This window comes from Mycteria americana, chromosome 13 (assembly GCF_035582795.1).
Source record: "Mycteria americana isolate JAX WOST 10 ecotype Jacksonville Zoo and Gardens chromosome 13, USCA_MyAme_1.0, whole genome shotgun sequence".
In the NCBI taxonomy this organism is placed as follows: Eukaryota; Metazoa; Chordata; class Aves; order Ciconiiformes; family Ciconiidae; genus Mycteria; species Mycteria americana.
This window is the reverse complement of record NC_134377.1, coordinates 11,042,242-11,056,470: the sequence shown is the minus strand read 5'-3', so window position 1 is coordinate 11,056,470 and position 14,229 is coordinate 11,042,242. Positions and strand designations below refer to the sequence as shown.

The window sequence follows — 14,229 nt, the reverse complement described above, 5'->3', positions numbered from 1 at the left end:
GAAATGTAAATTGTCTTATTTTGAGAGCAATGCTGGAACCTGCTGGATCTGAGCAGTGGACCTGGTTCTCCAGGGGTGGGGAGCTCCGCACATGGTGAGTAACTTGAGTACTGCAGCATGAGAAACTCAGATTAAAAAAGCAAGAAAGACTCCTGGTGTGGAGCTGAGGGTAAACGTGGTAACTTCTTGCGCGTTGATGTTTCAGTTTCATACTGGGTAAGGTGATGTGTGGTTCTGTGTCTTTTACTGACAAATGTCATCTTGTGGAGAAAGGGCTGCACCGTTCTTCAGGACTTTTCTATAGTCAAAGATGTGCACAAACTTGTAACTTTTTAAAAAAATTTTCCATTTTAAGCTCATAGGGATTCACAAACCTTAATTAAATCAAAACAAGTTAGGGGAAGAAAAAAAAAAAAGATTTCAAGGATTAAGATCTCTTTACTCTGTATGTAAAATAATAATGATGGCTCATGCCAAAACAGAGTTTTTCACCAGCTGGTCATGTAACCAGCAGAGGATAAAGCTGCATGAAATCTGTATGATGTACAGTTACCAGGCTCTGTAACAGTGCAATGTTTATCTAATAGAATCCTGGGATGCACCACCTAGACTTTTTGGCAAAAGGTTGTATCTTGTTACTGTTAGTAACAAGTCCTATGTATTCTCCCTTAGGATGGTCTGTAGTTTGCCTTGTACAGAAAGCTTTCAGCAACACCTGTACTGCGGAAACCTCCTTCCCTGGCAAGGGTTTGGTTTGTGATGGCTACAGACTAGTGACTGCTCCTGAAATCTGAGATCTCACTGCATGAGGCTGTGCAAAAGAACTAGGAGATTTGAGGCACATGTACTAGGTTGTGCAGTGGGAGCATCCCTCATCCTTAAACAGACAACTGACACCTTCATCACAAAAGGGAAAATTTTAATTTATAACACTAGAGATTATTTCATCAGTTTATGAACATGAGTTAAGTATTTCCCCTAGCATGCACCAATATGTATTAAATAGGCTATATAAGTTTATTGTAAAACTGACTTTACATTATACATAGTAGCTGCTTGGAGTACTTCTAACTTTGAGTGCTGTAAATTAAGTATTTTCCATGATACTCCATTTCTGAATTGGAGCAACCGATGTATTTCCATTGACAAATACCACTTTCTATTACAGCAGCAGGCCTTGCAAGGAGGGCTCTAAAGGAGCAGCTCTGCAAAGCTGGCCCAGTGGTACAGGGGCAGTAGTGGATGCTCTGCACGCTCTGGGGGCAGCTTGAGGCTAACTCGTACCGCTGCCACCAAGTAAGTTAATTTGAAAATGTTAAGACAGAACTTCATTTCTGTCTCTTCAAAGTTGCCTGATAAGCTGCTCTAACATCACTTCTTCTAAAAGATGTGGCTTTTCTGCTTCAAAAAGACAGTCAATTGTAGCTATAGCATGCCACAACTATTTAGCAGAGGGGAAAAAACCCACTAATTAAGTCATATAGTAACAGTCACTGTTTGTTGCAATTTAAATAGTGAGTCCAAGACCTGACTGGTGGTTGTTTGCAGTTAGGAGCAAAAGCCAGATGGACAAAGGCTTGCAGCATTGGTTAGCCTTGATAAAGAACTTTGAAAACTTTGTAAGAGAAGTACAACAGAAGTGCAGAAATACTAAAAATAATTAAAATTTGAAAATAAAAATTGTTCTAGGGATACAAACATGTAATGAAAAAAAAGTCTTTAAAGTTATACTGTTTTTAAAATACAAATCACTTCGCTCTCATGCAGTCCAGATCATAATACTGAGCACACTGTCCGTTTCTTTTGGCGCTTGGCTTTTTTCATGGCATTCAGTGCAATAGTTGTTGCTTCTTTAAAAACATTTTCTATGTTTTCACGACATTTTGCTGAGCACTCCAGATAAATTTCTGCGTTAATCTGCTGACAAGCTGCTTCACCCTGGAAAGAACAAAAGGTAAGAAAATATTTAAACCCAGTGTATGAGAGAAGGAAGGTGAGATGGGAAAGGAATTACTTTGTACATCTTTGTATCATGAGGTCAGGAATAAGCTGCCTCTGAGTATAGTGCTAAGAGTGTAAGTGACATTGTTAAATAAACTAGGGTTTTTTTCCTCTATGCCTGGCCTAACAGTTCAGTGCATTAGAGATTCTTAAGATGCAGAATGCTGATAGTGTAAAAATAGTCTCAGTATTAAATTCGTTTAAAAGAAATGCTGAGTAGATACTCAAGTTAGGATAAGATGTCTACACAGGGATATTTTTTCAGGTCTGACCTTAACTATTATGTGATGTCACCTTCAGTATTGAATGCAAGAGCAGAATCTGGACCAATGTCTTGCTGGTGCACATGCAAGAACCCTAACTTTTGCTTTGGAGCATTACAATGGCTCTGCCGAAATCCTTGTATACACAGATGGGTGTCTGCGTTTCTCAGCCTCACCCAAATGCATGCAATGGGAACAGACTAGAATCTAAAACATTTGCATGCAATCTTGGTTGCACGAAATCACTACAGACAAAACACAGTGATTTCTTACTTGGTTTGTGATCCTTTTATTGTCATTGCAGAGTCAGCCCCCAGTTTTGAACGCTTGTGAGCCCTGGAGTGTGAATTCCAGGTCTGTGACCCACAGCTCACAAACTCTGCATTTATTAATTATAAGCCCTCGGGGTAGGGTCACTTGAGCACTCAGGCTTCTATAGGGGGATTTTTCTTCATATTTAAGCGAAGTTTGTCTCCTTCCAGTTGTTTGCAAGCTGCAGTGCTGGCAGATATTGTTCAGCGCCTCTGTGCCTGGCATTGGAAGCATCACGTCGTGTGACTCAAGATGCCATCAGCTGTAAAAGACTGAGGTAGTGTATATTTAAGGGGAGAAAAAACCAAGTGGGAGGGCTCACATAGGAGACAAAGTTTGTACATCATGTGGGCCCTGGAATTTAATTGCACGAGGCCTCAGCAGACTTGCCGAAAGTGTCCATTGCTTGCCCTGAACCTCATGTGTGAGCGTGATGAAGGGAGTTATTAATGCAAATGAGGGACAATCTGCAGCTGTTCACAAAGTGACAGGATAGGTGTCTCATCTTCTGTGCAGGGAAGACAAGCTAAAAGCCCAGCGTGGTTTAGTGGTGATGCAGTTGCAGTTTCTTTTCATGCTGTTTAGAAAAAGGAGTGATTCATGCAAGGTCTTAGTGCACTTAACCTTGTTCCCCAGACTTGTGTCTCAAACAGTTCAAAAGCTGCTGTTCTTGCTCTGAGACGAGAGGAGAAGGATGGCTTTGTAGTTAAAAAAAAAAAAAGTGGGAGACCTGAGCAGAAAGGTCTTGTGTGACATGGGACAAGCTGTTCCACCACAAGCTGTTTCTCCTGCACCTAGGACAGCTATGCCAGTGTTGTAAGACTAGTTGTAAGTCTCACTGCTTTGTAATACTTAAATTGAAAATATTTGATAATGTGTACTTTTTTTTAAGATTACTTTAGAGACTTCAAAGAAAAGTCTCTTATGTTAGAAAAGCCTTTGCAGATGTTTTTCCTATTGTCCTTGAAAGGATTTATTTTTAAATAAGGTTTGCAAAACACATTTTTTCCAAAACAGTATTTTTAATCCTGTAATGTATATCCTAGCATCTCCAGTCTTTCTCACAATTCTGATCAAAGTACCAGTGATGGGAGCAATGTATCCTAATAAAAATTATGGAGTCCAACAAACTTGTCAAGGCTTACAAATTTGTAACAGTAATAACCCAGCTGTGAAAGGAAACAAGAATGAGATGTAATGAGCCTAGAAGGCATAGCTAGTAGTTTCCTTCCAGACACCCCAAGAAATGCAAAATGCTCTTTACTTTGGTACAAAAGATGTGTGGTGATTTGGCCACTTCCAAAAAGGACTTGCAGAAACCCCTGCTGGTGCTGACTGTCAATAATTTCTTTATCTGGACACTGTGATCACCTAATTTTGGAGTATCTGTGATTGCACTTGTGAGCAATGATGCCATTGAAGTAAGTGTGCTTTATCTCTTGCAAAGAGAACACCACTTTAAATGCACTTGTATTTACCTGGTTGTAAGTAATGGGTTCCTGCTTAGAAGCCCTGAGCTTGCGCAACTGTTCTTTGTCTTTCCGAAGGTCTGTCTTGCAGCCAATCAGTACGACTGGGACACCTCGGCAGAAGTGATTGACTTCAGGATACCACTGATGGTAGAAAAACAAAACTTTTACCTCTGGCTTTTTTTTTTCTGAAATAAAAACAATAAAGCCAAGGAACAGAACCAGCATTTAATATATGCTGCAATTGCAGCATTTTGAAAGTCATTAATGTAGTGGTAGGGGCCCAACATGCACTATTTACATTACAGAAACATTTAAGTTCTACCCAAAGTCAGTTGCTTTGTAACATCTGCAGCTATGCCAAAGTGCGCGTTTAATTCTGTTTAAATTCAGAAGAGCTCCTCTGAAGTCATATTTAAGAGCAGAATTTGGACCAAGGCTTGCTTTGTTTTGCTGGTGCTATGCACAGGAATGCTAACTTCTGCTTTGGAGCATTACAGAAATCCTAGTACAGACAAGTGGCTGCTTACATGTCTCTCCCCTGTAGTTAAATATGCATGGGATGGGAGTAGACTTGAATCTTAAATGCCTGTGTGCAATGGTCGTGTGACATCGCTACAGATAAAGCAGCGATTTCACTGCTGCTTTGTGATCTTTTTAGTGTACTGCAGAGTCAACGCCAATTCTGAGCACTTACGAGCTGTGGAGAGGTGAGCTCCAGGTCTAAGGTCTGTGATGATGAGTGATCTGTGCATCTCCACACCCAGGGTACAGGACACTAAAAGCATCGGCTTTTTTAATCTGATATCCCGTCATATATCAGGCGTATGTAATTCATTTAAAAGGTTGAAGCAATTATGAAAGCCTCTTACCTTAGCTGCTACGTTATCGTAGCTAGTGGGGTTCATGACATCGTAACAAATTAACACGACGTTTGTGTTCTGGTAAGAAAGCGGTCGTAGCCGATCATAGTCCTCCTGCCCTGAAACACAGAGAATGTTTTGGATAAAAGAAATCTCTGTCTTCAACAAGCAGTATGATGGGAATATGTAAAGCTACATACTTGAGATCAAGAACAACAGTACTATAATTGCATACACTGAAAGTTTTCCATACTTGTAAAATTCCTTCCATTAAATGCAGGATATTGCTCTTCGCTGACAAAACGGATGCTTTAGAATATAAAACCTGTCCTTAGCAAGTTTTAATAAAAAGCCTGCTTTGTCCAACTGCTAAGTACTTAGAAGCAGTTCTAAGAGCCGATTGCCAAGTTGCTGCTCATAAGCAAAATCAGCAAGAGGAATTTGACAGTTATTGATTAAAACATTTGCAATTTGGCAGTGGTTCTATTCTCCCAAATACATTTGTACATGTGATGCTGTGAGGAGTAGAAACACCGTATCTGCTAGATGTGAATGCTGCAGTAAAAATCTTAGTGGCAAACTTGCTTTTCCCAGCCCAGTGAGCTGCAAGGAAGCAGCGATAGCACACCGTGCCTTTAGCACCGCTGCTCGCTGTAGCAGCATGCACGTGATCTTACAAGACATGCTGCAACATGAGCCAGGTTTAAGTGGTCTTTGAAGCAGGACTACCCAGCAGATCTTAGGGATGCTGCTGAATTCTGGAAAAGCAGGGGATTTGTCACACTTCTGATTAGGGATATTCTAGTATGTGATCTGACAAGAGGAAGCTAACTTGCTTCAGACCTGTACTCTTCCCCTTGCTGTACGTGTGACTTAGCAGTAATCACTGTGCTGGGGTCTGAAGGTATCTTGCTTTGAGAGATTAAGTTCAAGAAAGCAGTAATTACCAGATATAGTTGGCAGCTCAGGAAAAAAACCCAATCTTTTTCATTTGAGATTTTTTCAGAGACTTAATAAGGAAGAAACTGTGATTTAAGCAGTCTGTAGAAGATCTATTTGCCACCTGAATGCTGCCCCTGGAATCAGGTATGTCTCTGATGCACTGAATTTCCACGACGAGAACTGGGAATGCCATTCCTTCCCATGATCACCACAATATACAGACAGCCCAGAAACTGCCCTATAGGGAAGTTACACATCTCAAATATTTGTATTGATATTTCAAATGAAGGAATGCTGAAAATTTCAGCATGCCCCAACTTTATACCAATTATTCCTGCCCTGGCACCTGGCTCAGTTCCAAGTCACATACTCATCACTCTAGCCAACATGCTTGTCTCCCAGCTGCAATCTGAAGAATTGCAGATACCAGAAGGCCAATAATTCTACAATACTTTGGCCCCCTCCTTAATTTAAACGATGGATCGAGATACAGGTTATTACAAGGCAATCCCTACTGGATAAGCTGTTACTCAGTTTGCCTGAGATGTTTGTAAAATGGGAATCTTGGGTTTGGACTACTCTGTATTTGAGCTCCCGCAAGAGCAGCATGGTCCGTGGGCGAGGTGCAGAACAAAGAAGGATTGATCCCTCAATGTTTAATCCAGAAATAATAGACAATTGACAAAATTATGCATGTTGTATAAACATTCAGAGCAAAGACTGTACTGCTTAGTCCTTCTTATTCTCCCAAATCCACCTACTTGTTTGCAACCGATTTACCATTTTATTGCTGAGATAATCCTCTAAATGTATTAAACGTATCAGGTACAAAACATTTTTTTTTTCTCCTAACTTCTTCTAGTGTTATGTGCTGTGTATGATTTTCCCTGTTCAAGTTCATGCCTCTGAGCTTCTACCAATGTAGCCTATAAAATCAAAAGGTCCTCCCAGTTACTGCTGGCAATTTGTGAGGCAGACAGGACTGTCCCCTTGGAAGAAACATGTTTGCTTGGAATCAGAACATACAGCTAAAACCATACTCTCCTGGGTAACAGAAGATGTGTCTTCAATGATGTGACACAAATATGCTGTATTGCAAGTCAAAAACTATAGATGTGCCCCAGTGAACTGCACTTTCATCCTCAAAACTAGCTGTGCAGTTATGTTTTTTTTAAGCAAACTGAGAAAATAAATGCATGAGAAAATGCTGCTGTATAAAATGCAGCTGCATGCGTATTTGGAATTTCAAATACAGAGCACAGAACAAGGTATAGCGCACAGACCACAGGGGGAAGGTTACATGGTAATTGCTTAACTTGTATTATGGTTGGATGATTGCAGTGCTCACTTGGAAGGAGAGGAAGCTGCTCTTTAAGTGCTCAGATGCAGTTCTTCAGTTGCTGAGGATGTAACAGGACCCAGATCAAGCTGTGTCTAAGCATCAACATCTCTCTCGCTGAAAACAATCCCTTTTACCCCCTGTCCTTAGGTGCTACTGATGAAAATGCAAGAAAGGGCCTGGGAGACTTTTTCCTCTGTAAAGGTGCTCAGTCCGTGGTCAGAGCTAATTTGGCAAAGATTTAGGTCTTCTAGTAGAAGAGTTTTTAAATGAAGGAACAGGGCTGAACCTGAGCAGTAACTGAATGTATATGCAAAGCCCTCGAGTGTGCTTCCTCAAGCACAGGTAGCTGTTTTCTTTCCCCAGTTAACAAAAAGCATGCTGTGGAAGAATCGGTCAAATATATGCCTATGACTCTCCTCTGTCGTGGTTAAACCACAACACTTCCTTAATTCATTGTAGCATTGGAGACCCTGTTTGTTGTTTTAAAAGAAAAAACTCCATCCAGCTGAATTCACCTAAAATTTGCTAATTCTTTGCAGAGATCACACGGCGTAACCCACATCACTGCAGTCTGGCCCTGTGGTGGGGTGGGACCTCAGGTGATGGTTGAGGGTGAATGGGGGAAGAAGAGAAACCACAGGTCTCGGTCTCACATGTACATTCACCTTGTCTGCTCTTCCTTACCCCTTCATCAATTCACCACCGAAGAAGTGCCAGCACGTGCATTGCTCAGTCCGTAAAGAAGCTCAGCACCCATTGGCATTGAGAGGCGAGGGTAAACGACAGAGTCAAGACTTGCCAGCCTAGGAGTCTACCAGTACGTGTTGTCCTAACGTACAGCAGCACTGTCCATTGCGACCAACCACCAGCGGGTAAGGAAGAATGTAATATCCTGCCAGCCGGTCCAGACCGGCTGACCACTTCCTACATATGGCCATGTGTGGTCTGTAACACTCCACACTCACAGTTTAGGATCGACATGGAACCGTGCGATGGCAAGCCTTCACAGGCACACAGAAATGCACCCCAATTCTCTTTGATTTGTTATTCTGCAGGCTCCGTGGGAATACTATGGTTATTAGCTTGCCAACTATATTTTTTCACTACTGAGTTTTAAAAAAAATTGCGAAGCAGGCATTCTTGGCAGGAATAAAACCAGTAGAAGAGGACACTTGGGGGGGGGGCACCCTTAAATTAAAAAGTTCAGGGTTTTTCGCTTCCTCAGGCATGTCCTCTCTTTCAAAGTTATGAAAAATTATTCTTGCATACACCGGCTCTTAAAATTCCTCTTAAGGCCTCAGACGGCTGTGCATCTGTCATTACAGACCTGAAAAACCCTGCTGAAGGCTTTGTGTGTGCTTCCTGCCAGTCAGAGCGAGCACCCACAATGATGAGGCATTACTTCCTCCCCAGCCTTCCCCAGCCCAGCAGAGCTCTTTTCTTTGGTCTGAGAAAGTCCTGCACTGAACAGCATCAGAAATTGAACCTTGCGTCTGACCTGCAGCTAAAGCATCAACGCTGCTCCCTTAGTATGTAAAAAATTAGAGTTAATTTACCTCTCAGTGCCTTTGCCTCTATCGAGCACAGCAAGAAATGGAAAATTCTAATTGAATAAGCAGCTGCAAAGCCTGTTTGCGGATGAGAAGTGATATTACAAAGCCTTTACGCGTTGCATATGTATACCACCAACTTCCTGCAACAGCAAGAGGTGTCTCCGATGAGGAAGATAGAGTAGCATAGTATGAAAGTCTCACAAAAAATTGTTGTTCTAGCATATTTTTAGACTAACTCATTAACTTAATTTGTTACCAAAATTCTTGTCAAGAAAAAAATACCTTTTGTAGCTTGAAATGTTTGATTCTTAGGCACTTTGCTTGTGTCCTCCTCCTTCAGTAAGTAGGACAAGCTCAAAGTCTCAAGCTGTACAGGACTTGACAATACAAAGAATCCTTCTAACTTTAAAACAGCCCACGGAGCTGAACCTGTCCTTTACCTTCCATGACGCTAAAGTACATGCAGCTCTAGTCTTGCTCTTAGCAAGATCCTAAAAATACCCAGGTCCTTTCTGCAGTGGGTGCATCATGAAGATCCAGTGATGCTTTTTAGAAGAACAGCTTTGCCTTCTCCTCCCCTATACTGCTACCTGTCACTTAGCGGAAGCCCTTCACCTGAGAAACAGTTTTACATCCTTTTCATCCCCGTTAAATGATTTTATGATAATCTGAATCATTTGGGAACCTTTCAGACTGAGCAAAACACAAGCATAAAGCTGGTTTAGGATTTTAGAGAACAGCAAGACCAACTTAAGCAGTTCAGTAAGTCAGAAGATTATTCACAAAATATGGCCAATGTGCTGCACTGTTAAACCACAGTAATAAGTTGTATGTTTAGATTCCTCTTTAAGATGCAATTGCTGCTGTACGCCCACCCCAGAGCACCATCACCCAGCTGAGAGAGGAATTTAATGAGCTGCTGCTGCATGAAATGACAGAACAAGTCAACATCGTGAAACCCTGATTCCAAACCTGCATCTCCCATGCTGCATCCACGTGGCAGAGGGCCAGGAGCTCTCTTGTCTCCTGAACTGGACACTCCCCTTGCTCTTCTCTTACTGCACTATTTGAACTTAGAGGACAGGACACAACTCTTGGTCCTAGTCAAACCCTTAAGGAACTCAACATCAGTTTTGTATTACTAAAAACAGGATGGGATTAAAATGTATGCTCAAGTGAGTTCTTCCTCTAGCATAAATTCCAGCTTCAGAAAGAGTATGAAAAACTGCTTGAATTACAGACTATGACACAGATCTGCAACATAAAACTATGTAAGCAGCTTTGAAACAGAACCAAAACTTAAGTCTTTCCCCTCCCAAGCAAATGCCTTAACCAAGGTGGCAATGTCTCCCCTTTCTTTGCACCTGATAATCTTGATGTGTCTCATGCAAAGCAAAAGAAATTTAACACGAAGGGAGGAGACAAGTGTCAGCAGCCTCTAGCAACTTGCAGCCTGGTGGCCATGACACTGTTTTGGGAGGTGAAACACGTTGGGTTTCAAGGTTTCCAGATGAGAGATGGAAAGCAATTGCTCTTTCATGGCAAAGAGCTCTGCCAACTAGGCAACAATGGCATCTCCACTTCCCAAAGTGTTTTATAAGACACAAAATATGCACTGTTCTGTTCTTCAATGGGGCAGTGCTTTGGTCCAATACAGTATATATAGCTGTGAACTAAATGTGGAAGGGTAGACACTTTCTGCTGAAGTTATGTGGCTGAACAAGGAAACAGAGTAAGACAAGCCACCAGCACCGGGTTCAGCGAGCATTCTCTGGGCTGCTGATGGCTGCAGGTCTTGCACAGAGCTGAACTCCCTGCATGACGCAAGGAGCTGGGCACTTATGTCAGGCTTGCGAGAGTTTAGTGCTGCAATACTGAACTTGCCCTACCTACCGCTGTTTCTGGATCCAGCCCGTGTTCCTTAAAGCCTGGAAGAGCCTCCAAAGGCAAATGTTGGAAGCTGCAGCATAGTGATTTTAAATGAGAGCCAGCCAAGTATCAAGAACTGTGTGACAGGCAAAAATTCCACACTGACATCAAACAAACATAGAACTCGACAAGTTCACTGTGGCAAGTTCTTTGTGCCAACACACTATATTAAGGAAAGCCCTCTTCGGTTGCTCACTCTAGATTTCAGCCCTTCTCTTTTCCTTTAAGACTTAAATACAAAAGCCTTGCCATTCAGTAGAAGCTACATTATCCAAATCACTGGACTCAAAAACAGTAACATCAACACAATAAGATATCTTGGCAAATTGGGTGGTCAGGATCTTACTATACTGCAGTAAAGATTAGCAATAAAATTTACTTTTAGATTAAAAACCTTTAAATTATCTATTCAGATATCATGTACGGTATGCAAGAAGGTAAGTGTGTTTTATTACTATTAAAAAATGAATATAGACTGCATTTGGTTCTTATTTGTCTTGGTGTAAATTTGGAACAACTCCACAGGCTTGAACTGAAACAGATGATTTACACTGAGCTGAAACGGAACACATGTTAATTTTAGGGTTTGTTTAGGAATGCAGCTCGATAGCAGAGTCTAGAACTTTGAATGAAGTTGGACACAAACCATTTCACAAGTTCCTGAAATGAACCCGAACAAACTACCAGCATTTTCAAATAACTTCTACTGCTACAGCCTTTTTCTTTTGAACACAAACCAGCCTTTTTCTCCTTCACTATTCAATCACACATGGCAGGAGATTAAAATATTTTCCTGGTTGACTGTATTATACTTTGCATCTGGGAGCTGGGTTTTAATACCTTCAGATATGTTTGCTATTTGATGTGATTTTCTTAATAAACTGGGTTGTTAAGATAATGAACGAGTCCATGGCTAGAACTGCCATTACACGAGCGAGCGACCCTTTTTTTTCTGGCAGGCACTTTTATTCATGCAACAGGTAACAGTTGTTGTTTTGTTTGTACTTTAATCTCTAGCAGTCCTAACTGCGATATTATGCTAAAAGTCTGATAGTAGAAAAGCAGCTTGAAAATATGTCCAGCTTTACGGTCTTCAAGTATCAGTCTGGTTTAAGTTGACACAGCAAAAGCTGCTGGAACAGAAATATGGGCACGTCACAGGAGCAGCATTTTACACCGGTAAAAGCCGTTTCTGCTTATTTCTCTGAAATTACGAAAACCCGGGGGCTGGGTTTGGGCTCAGTTCCAGGCCGGTGCCCCAGCGCGGTCCCACGCCAGCGGCGGCACAGAAACTGCCTCTCGCCGTTTTAGGATCGGGAAAACGGAAAGTGTGTGCGAAAAAATCCCTTACCTGCGGTATCGTACAAATTCAGGGTGACCTCCTTTTTGCCCACCGTAACGCTGGTAGTATACTTCTCGAAGACGGACGGCGCGTATTGCTGCAAAGGGAGGAGAGGCAGTTCTAGCTAGGGACAAGCAGCTCGCAGCCGGCACCGGCCGCTTTGCCGGGCGGTCCCCAGCCCCTTCGCGCCCCGGCCAGGCCGGGCCCGGCGGCGGGACAGCCCGCTCACCTCGGGGAAGGCGCCCTTGGCGTACACCATCAGCAGCGACGTCTTCCCGCAGCCGCCGTCCCCCACGATCACGACCTTCACCTCCTTCTTCCCCGACGGGGCGGCCGCGCTGCCGCGGGAGCCTCCCGCCGCGCCCTCGGGCAGGGCCCCGTTGGCCGCCTCCATGGAGCGGAGCGGGGCCGGACAGGGCGCAGGGCCGCCGGGACGCGGCTTCCCCCCGACCGCCGCGGCGCTCCGGGCGCCCCGGGGCGGGCAGGCGCCGCCCGCGCCGCCCCGGAGATTGGCCGCGCCGCGGGCGCCGGCGCCTCAGGTGCCTCAGGGCCCCGCCCGGGGCCGCGCCGCCTCCTCACCCCCCCGTAACCCCCGCGGCGGCGGCGGGTGCCTCTCCCCGAAGCCTCGAGCCCCCTCACGGGTCTGGGGCGCCCGCGGCATCGGCTCCGCACGGGCGTGCGGCTGCCCGGGGTCACCCGCGGGGCCCCGGCGCTGAGGTGAACGCAGCCCTGGTGAGCACCGCGGGAGCCCCCTCAGCACCCTGTCAGGCCTTCCCCCCCAAAACCCACAGGGGCTGTGCACCCCTGTCCTCCTCGGTGGGCCCCCAAGGCCTCCATCCACCTGGGGATGTTGGGCCCTGTCCCCTTTGCGCTTCCCATCGACCTGCCATGTCACCCACGCTTGGGTGCTCATCCCCATCCAGCAACTGTGGTGCCCGCGTCCTCCCCCAGTCCTCATCTGCTGCTCCAGGGAGCCCCTTCGGACCTCAAGCGCCATGTTGGTTTACCCCAAGTCACCAGCGGCTGCGGGGATGTTTTCCAGTTCAACCTCAATGTCTGCAGCGGCGGATCCCAGTCCTGATGGCCAAGGGGCGAGTGTGCAGCAGGTGCAGTGCCAGCCATAGCACGGGGGGAGCAGAGACCCCCTGAGGTACCCCCCAAAATGTGTCTTGTTGCTGGCATTGGGAGTGGCGGTGACTTGCTGCTTGTTTTCTACTGTATTTACCGCTCCAGTAGGAACTGACAGCTCTGCTCATTGCTTATTCACCCAGTGCCACCCATCCAAGGTGAGCTGTGATGAAAATAAACCGGAATTTTACATTTTAATTGCAGAGATGTGATGGCCCCAGGCACCTACCTGGCATTGTTTTGTACCGTGGAAGGCAGGGGATCACAACAGCCAGGTACGTTTGGCCACGATACACAGGTCAGGGGAGCGACACTGCGTTCGTGACAGACCTGCTCGGGTGCCAGTCTGCCACCATTCTGCACAAAAAATTGTCTTTCTTTCTTAGCAGGGATTAACAGTGTGCTCCATCTCAAATAAACCCCGTCAGGTCTTAAGAAATAAAAATTGACTCTAAAATTTTTTAAATACCACTTGTGGGAATAGCAACAAACTCCCAAGGGCATGCTTGAGTGTAGTAAGATCATTTAATTCAACTAAGGAGGAAAAAAATCACAACTCAAACAGGGTTTTGCATTTTCTCCTGCACGGTTTTGTCACTAGATGGCCTTCCAGACTAAATGCAAACATGACTGCGCTCTGCATCTCTGAAGGAAGGCCCTGCTTTGTGCAGAGGGCAAACAAAAAGCAAGAAAAGGATACTTCAGCGATAGGGAGGAGGAGGGACGTGTAAATACCCAACGAAGTGTCATATAATTCAAATAATAATAATAATAAAGCAGCCAAATTCACACCTATTTAAAGCTAACCATTTTACTGAGGAAAAAGTTGATGCAAGCATGTAGAATACACAAGCTGTCAAAAAGATGCTTTATGAACTGCAATCTTATATATCTTATCTGGAACACAGTAAAAGCCATCACCTCCTGTCGACCGTAATGGCTGAGGGCATTCCAGTATCGCATCGGAATGAATGGTCCAGGAAAGAATTGTTTTACCCTGAAACGACTTATTTGGACCTGGCTCACCACCAGCATCACACTGTGTATGATACGATCAGCAGATAGACTTAGTAGTCTTCCTGTAA

The 14,229-nt window shown here is 44.2% G+C and overlaps 1 protein-coding gene across 2 annotated transcripts; it reads right to left on the bottom strand.

Annotated features, from left to right (window-relative positions):
• Nucleotides 1–338: 338 nt before the first annotated feature.
• Nucleotides 339–12,531, bottom strand: RHOF (ras homolog family member F, filopodia associated). 2 transcript variants are annotated; one of them, XM_075516096.1, is made up of 5 exons: nucleotides 12,246–12,522; nucleotides 12,026–12,113; nucleotides 4,918–5,027; nucleotides 4,055–4,189; nucleotides 339–1,938 (listed from the first exon to the last, which is right to left on the bottom strand). In XM_075516096.1, the coding sequence occupies exons 1-5, from the start codon at nucleotides 12,408–12,410 to the stop codon at nucleotides 1,774–1,776; spliced, it is 663 nt and encodes a 220-aa protein (XP_075372211.1). In that variant the 5' UTR covers nucleotides 12,411–12,522; the 3' UTR covers nucleotides 339–1,773. The 2 variants fall into 2 exon arrangements, with proteins under 2 accessions (XP_075372211.1, XP_075372212.1); XM_075516097.1 differs by lacking the exon at nucleotides 339–1,938 and adding an exon at nucleotides 3,049–3,251 and having other exon boundaries at nucleotides 12,246–12,531.
• Nucleotides 12,532–14,229: the final 1,698 nt, after the last annotated feature.